Source organism: Macrobrachium nipponense, chromosome 12 (assembly GCF_015104395.2).
Source record: "Macrobrachium nipponense isolate FS-2020 chromosome 12, ASM1510439v2, whole genome shotgun sequence".
In the NCBI taxonomy this organism is placed as follows: Eukaryota; Metazoa; Arthropoda; class Malacostraca; order Decapoda; family Palaemonidae; genus Macrobrachium; species Macrobrachium nipponense.
In genome coordinates this window covers 21896762-21904261 of record NC_087205.1, presented here as the reverse complement: position 1 = coordinate 21904261, position 7500 = coordinate 21896762, and the positions used below count along the sequence as shown (strand labels likewise).

The window sequence follows — 7500 nt, the reverse complement described above, 5'->3', positions numbered from 1 at the left end:
CGATGTGCGTATGTGCATGCAAAACCGTGTACATGAGTCTGAACACACGTATGCATGCGTGATTGAGTAGAGGTGTGAATGTTGGGGTGGGTCTTGTAGCAATGTGGGCGAAGAGAGAGAGAGAGAGAGAGAGAGAGAGAGAGAGAGAGAAGGAGAGAGTGGGAGGAGGGGATTGAGTCTCGCTGTCTTCACGCGAGTATATCGATTCTTATGGGAGTGCTCGCAGAGCCCGGATCGGTAAAAAGGGACTGGAATTGCCTTTGCTTGTGGTGGAAACGCAAAGCCATTGATTCTTTGGCACAGCTATGATCGCCTTGCATTCCCTGATAATCCACAGGTTGTGTTAAGAGAAGCTGACGAGGCTGTTATGGGGTAGGGAGGCAAAAGTCGTTTGATATGATTTGGGATGCGTGCGCGCAAGGCGAGTTTCACTTGTTCCACGAGGGGCGGCGAATGGTCTAGTGTAGAGGGAAGTCGGTGTTGTGCCATGTGCGTTCCAGAGGGTCTCTTCCACAGTTGTCCATAGAATGCCGGTTCCTAGCTGCCTAACGACGTGATGGGCGTGAGGGCAGGCTTGCGGGCGTGGTCTTTTGGACTTGGGGTCTCAATGGAAGCCTTGACATAAGCTGCCAACGGCATTTTGAGTGTAGTAATGTCAAGCAAGGAGTCCCTCTCCTCTCTCCCTCTTTCGGCAGGGTTCGGGCCATCTGCTTCTGAAGGCCAAGGTCTACTCTCCTCAGTATAACACCCCACCACCCATCTCAGGGCCCCCCTGTTCTCCCCGACCCTGACTTGGCCCCTTAGAGTGCCACAGCTAAATATTATTATTGTCTGGTGTGTGGCATATGTCATCCTCCTCGGAAGAGACCAATGAGCCGTTCATGATAAATAAAAGCCTGACAAAATCAAGTGTGTCTGTATCGTGGTTAGACCAGTCATCAAAATTTCCTTCCGTGTTGTCTCATTGTTTCAGTTATTGTTAATGGGAACTTTTGTTCCGAGTTGCCCCCGTTGTATTTCTTGATCTTTGAGAATGAAATGATCTTTTTCACGTCATTATTTTTCCTACTGTCTGATTACTGAACCAATCAGTCTTCAGTGATTTTTGCTAGCCAATGTGCCTTTTGTGAAGATATATTCAATAAAACAAAAGAAAAATAAGAGAGGGAAAATAAAAAAAAGGCTTTCAGAGGTGTGAAATCGCAATTTTTCCTTCTATTTTCTTTCTTTCTTTTTTTGGAAGTGAAGCCTCACGGCTTGACATGTGAACGATACTGGAGCACAAACGTCTGGGTACTCACACAACGTCCATCAAGATGGACAAATTACTGCAGAAGCTCCGCCAGAATATGGTAAGTGTTTTGACAGCCTTCAGACTGTATAATGTTTTATGGGCCCTACGTCGAATGTCATGGAACGTAGCCAATGTCAGGTAAGAAAGGACGAACCCTACACCACTTTGACTCCATTTACAGTTCATTCTCTTCCACGTTTTACTCCAAGTTCACACACACGCACACACACACAGTAGGTTCGTTCCTACCTGATGGTTACTCATAGTAACTATTCTGCGCAGCGCAGTGCCCCTCTACAAAGTAGATTTGGCCCCCATCCCCCCTTGAGGCCCATATCAGATCAAAAAGTAACCCCCAAAAGAGGCCGTTCGTAATGTGAGGAACCCTTGGAAAGAATAATTTTGAATTTCAGCTTTGTGTATTCTATGACATTTCTATTTCTAGATTTGCCGAAACATTCCTAGTGTCGCTTGCTATGACATTTACTGACTAATGGAAAAAGCTTGATTGCTACGTACATGATAGCTAAAATCACAATTGACAGTTGATAATCCTCAGAAATACATTGACAAACTCAGGCTAAAATTACAATAGACAGCTTTTAAGCCTCTGGCAAAGATAAACAAAATTTAGCTTATCAAATCAACATCACGTTGGAGGCATTCATATCTATGTGACCTTTACAGCTAAGAAAATGGTTGGTCATTTTCCTTCCCGTACTATTGTTTTTCCTAATAGTTTTAGAAATCATTTCATAAGAATGATAATTCTTAGTTTCATATAAAAGTATGATCTATTTTTGAAAATAAGTCAGTTATTTATAAGTCCCGAGGTAATAGTGACATTTTTCTTCTTTAATTTATTAAACATATTCATTCATTCTTAACTTACTTTTATGTGTTTTCTTGCATTCCAAATCATGCACACAAGTTTGTTTTAATTGGATCAAGAAGGAATAACAGACTGGGAAATTTGCCTTGATAACTCCTTACTAAATAGCAGAGTTGATGATAGTGATGGCTTATTGACGAAGGACTTTTGTAAACAGAAATACTTCAAATATCTTATCTATCATTTTATTGCATTTGAGGAAATGAGAAAATCATCGTCTCCATCAAAAATAATTTTGCCAATTACATCTTGTTTTTCTTGTGATATTTTTCTTTTTTGAATGACGCACATTAAACTTGTCGTTGAAGGAATGAAACAATATTTTTACGTCTTCTATAAAAAACATACTTTTTGCTTTGGCTTCAATTTCCCCGTCATTTTTCTACAAGTGTTTTAGCGCATGATTTTTTAGTCTCAGTCTTCTCGTGACCTTAAGTAAGGTCACGAGTGGGTTCAGGAATGGTAGTACCACCACGAAGGCAAGCTGTATCCAGGCCAAAGTCAACTGAACACATTCGGTGCCGTGGTCCCTGATCTAAGGCGAAGGATTCGGATGCAGTCACGGACATACTACTGTTTATGGAGAGCAGTTGAACTTGAACAATGATTTTGGGATCCCTGTGAAATGAAACGTCGTTTCAAAATGACGAGACTGTAGTACATAACCACGAAGGTCGATAACCTGTGGAAGACACGAGAGAGAGAGAGAAGAGAGAGAGAGAGAGAGAGAGAGAGGAGAGTAAGACCATTTGCAATCTAGCGCCTTCCCTGGCCATCGTAGTATATTGATTTTCCCTTCGGTGTTTGAGTCTCTCTCTCTCTCTCTCTCTCTCTCTCTCTCTCTCTTTCCGTGTTTGTCTACCCTTGTGTTTGCATGTAAATATGTTTGCGTGTTACCAACGTTAATGCTTTTGCCGTCTCAGTTTAAAGCGGAGTTTGCCTTGAAGAGGAATCCGCTCTGGATTTGCCTGAGGAAACTGACGTTAGGCGATGACAATAAAACATTGTGCTTTATTTCATTATCTTAATCCCTGTCCTGGTTTTTTTTTCGCTTTTCACGAGTATAAACGAATATCTTCTTATTCGACAGAGTAAATTACGATGGAGGTTTTTTTTTTAGTGTGTTTTATGATTTGAAGTCTTATTTTTTTTACACGAATTCATTAAAGGAAGACATCTGAATATTTTTTTCTTTTGACAGATTACGTTGCGTTACAAGTCTTTCAGCGTTGTTTTGTGATTTAAAGCCTTATCATTTTCTGTTTTACGGTTGATTTAATCTATTGTTCTGCTTTGATGCACTGAACTGACATCATAAAAGCTGGCAACATTAAAAAAAAAAAAACTGACGGCATGAAAACTTAATGGTTAATGTATCTGATCTCGACGCATGAGACCTGCATAAGGAATAAAAAAGCGACAGATAAAATAAAAAAAACTTGAACAAAACCTTGCGAGTAAAGGACATTCGTAAAAACCCTGAATTGGGGTAGCCTGTGAATGATCGTTTTTTTCTCATGCTTTTTATAGGTTGAAAAAAAAAAGCAATGAGGAAATAGACCCTTTGTTCTTTGACTCCATTGTTCTCTTTAATACAGAGATCATGGGCTTAGGCGAGCTCTTCTTGTCATTCATAAATGGAGGTCTGATTCCATTTGGTTCTTGAGAGAGAGAGAGAGAGAGAGAGAGAGAGAGAGAGAGAGAGAGAGAGATATTTCAGACTGGTTTTGTTAGCCTATTCCTATTTTAACCAGCGTTAATTATAATATTTTTACCAGAGACTTCTCTTTCATAATCTCACATTTGATGCCTCTCGTTAATTGTTGTCATGTATTCATTCTTTTTACTTATGTAACATCAGGGAATCATCATTTCCCTCATTGAGTCATAAGATATCACGCGCTTGATCTTTCGTTTTTTTTAAAAAGACGCCAAGGCCAAAGGGATAGGGAACTTAATGCCTTCAAATAGCCCAGGTCGGAAGATGAACAAATTAAAGATGAAGAAAGCAAATCGGACTATGGAAGAGGATTACGAAGCTTGGCCAGTGAAGTCATGACGCTGAAATAAGAACTCTGACCTGCAGACATGAAACGCCATAATCATGCGTTGGTTTTTTTTCTGAATAGGAAGTAGCTATCAGATGTTGATGATGTTTTAAAGAGGAATAGTATATTGTAAATATTTCATTTGGAAATAGAAATCACAAATCGTATGATTTTGCTGAAAATACATTACCGGTGATCAAGTAAGTAGATAGAAGGAAAGTAACGGAAGTACTTTCTATTATCGCTGAGCACCTCTCTTTTTCCTGCTACTATATTTTCTTGTTTCCTTATGACTTGGGCCACTTAACAGCGAGAAGATTCCCACCCCATCGGCATCTGCATCTATAAATATCAACGTACCATTACCTAATGAGTATTAAGAAAAAAATTATTTTAATCCTGAAAATATTCTTTGAAACGGATCACTGCTAAGGTGATGCTGGATAACATGATGCTAGATAGCATGGTGCTGGATAGTTTGATGCTGGATAGCTTGATGCTAGATAGCATTATGTTGGATAGCACGATGCTGAATAGCTTGATGCTAGATAGCATTATATTGGATAGCATGATGCTAGATAGCTTGATGTTGGATAGCATTATGTTGGATAGCATGATGCTAGATAGCTTGATGTTGGATAGCATTATGTTGGATAGCATGATGTTGGATAGCATGATGCTGAATAGCTTGATGCTAGATAGCATTATGTTGGATAACATGATGCTAGATAACTTGATGTTGGATAGCATTATGTTGGATAGCATGATGCTGGATAGCATGATGCTGAATAGCTTGATGCTAGATAGCATTATGTTGGATAGCATGATGCTAGATAGCTTGATACTGGATAGCATTATGTTGGATGGCTTGATGATGAATAGCATTATGTTGGATAGCATGATGCTGGATACATGATACTGAATAGCTTGATGCTGGATAGCATCTTACTGGATGGCTTGATGCTGGATATCATGATATTAGATAGTTTGATGCTGGATAGTTTGATGCTGGATAGTTTGCTGCTGGATAGTTTGCTGCTGGATAGTTTGATGCGGATAGCATCAAGACGAGACTAACTGCTTAGCAACACAGTGATGATCAATACCAAATGAAAAAGGCAGTTTCAGTATAATATACATACACACACACGCGCGACACACACACACACACACACATATATATATTATATATATATATATAATATATATATATATAGATATATATATATCAAATATATATAATATATATTTAGTACGTAATATATGAATATATATATATATAATATATATAGGTATATATATAGAATATATATTATATATATATATATATATATATAAAATATATATATATATATATATATATATAGATATATATGAGGTGCACTAATGGATTCAGATGCGTCTGCGCTCAGAGGTTTTATAATTATCTTCTGAGGTGAGGTTTGTATTTTGGTGTCTGCTCATACGAGAGTTAAGGTGTTTTCTTGTTCGTTTGACATGTTGACGTCAACTCTTTTGTCTTTTTCTTTTTTTAGCTCTGTCATTCTCTTCTTAACCCCTTTCTTCTTCTTCTTCTTTTCTTCTTCTTCTTCTTCTTTCTTCTTCTTCTTTTTCTCTGTCTCTTTTACACGCACGAACATAACCACATCTATGTATCTGTCTTTACACACACACACACACACCCACACACACACACACACACATACACACACACAACACACACATATATATATATATATATATATATATATATATATATATATATATATGATATATATATATATGCAGCGTGTTTGAATGTGTACCTATGTGTATATGCATACGGGTGTGTGTGTGTGACTGTATGAATGTGCGTACATATGTGTCTGTACGTGGCCGTAAAGAGGCAAAGAAAGCATCTACAGTACATAATACACTTCCAGGAAAACCGTTTTATGATTACACCTCGGATCAGGATTAAAATGCAGTCTGGGGGTAATTGAAGACTCGTTCTGTTCGTGTCGTGTTTTATAAATCACTCTCATCTGTTCGTCTCTTTTATCAACAGAGTGGAAGGGCATAGTTTGTTACGTAGTGAAGGCTTTCATTCTACCTGGGTTACCTAAGATTTACCAATTTTAGACATTTTTCTTGAAAAAGGTTTAAAATTATGAAACACTCACTCTACTTAGTTCCATCTTTATGGCTACTTGGGCTGCCGAAGTCTTCAATTTTCGACTGTTCTGTAAAAATGATTTGGAATTATGGATCACTCTTTCAATTTGTGGGTTATATTTTAAACCGTAAGTTTATTTTTGCTGCCAATTCTTCCATAGGGGTTAGATGGAGCATTTAATAACGACAGGTTATGTACCTCACTGACTTTTCTAAGCGAGAATACTTTTTCTGTATTTCTAGATTTATGCTGCTCTTTTTCTTTAACGGTACCTTTACCTACCAGCGTAATTGGGACCCTTCCTTATTGGGACTGTTTCCTATTAGTGTTAATTTTGTTATTAAAGATTAGAATTTTGATTTCGAATCTCGTTACTCAAGAAACAGGAGATTAAAAGAGTGGCAAAATTTACAATATACCTGTTCCATTCGAAAGATAAAATTAAGCTTTGGTTGTGCTTTCATATAAGGGGGATAAAATTCTTGATGTATATACAATATATATATTATATATATATATATATATATATAATATATATATATATATATATATATATATATACTATATAATACATCCATACACACACCAATATACATGTGTGTATATATATGTATGTATTATGTACTTTCCATAATAAGGAAATAAAATTCTTGATGTATATACAATATATATGTATACATCATATACATACACATACATACATACATACACATACATACACATATATATGTATATATATATAATGTGTGCGTATGTATGTATGCATGCATGTATATTTATATATATATATATATATATATAATATATATATATATACATGATATATTATATAACTATATATATATAGAGATATAGATAGATATAGTCATATATATAGGTATATAGATATATATATATGATATATCATATAGAAGATAATAGATATATATTATATTAATTATATATATATATTATATAATAATGTATATATATATATATATATAATTAACTATAAAGGAAGATATATAGATATATATATATATAATAATATATATAATATATAATATATATATAATATATATATATATATAACCAATGCATGCATACATACATACGCACACATTATATAATG

General features: G+C 36.0%; 1 protein-coding gene across 1 annotated transcript in view; it reads left to right on the top strand.

Moving 5' to 3' along the window:
- Nucleotides 1–241: 241 nt before the first annotated feature.
- The window catches only part of LOC135224406 (serine/threonine-protein kinase Warts-like), a 366054-nt gene continuing 358795 nt past the window's right edge, over nt 242–7500 (top strand). Inside the window, exon 1 of the mRNA XM_064263376.1 lies at nt 242–1352. Coding sequence (XP_064119446.1) covers nt 1317–1352 — 36 coding nt within the window. The 5' untranslated portion in view covers nt 242–1316. The remainder of the gene's footprint in view (nt 1353–7500) is intronic.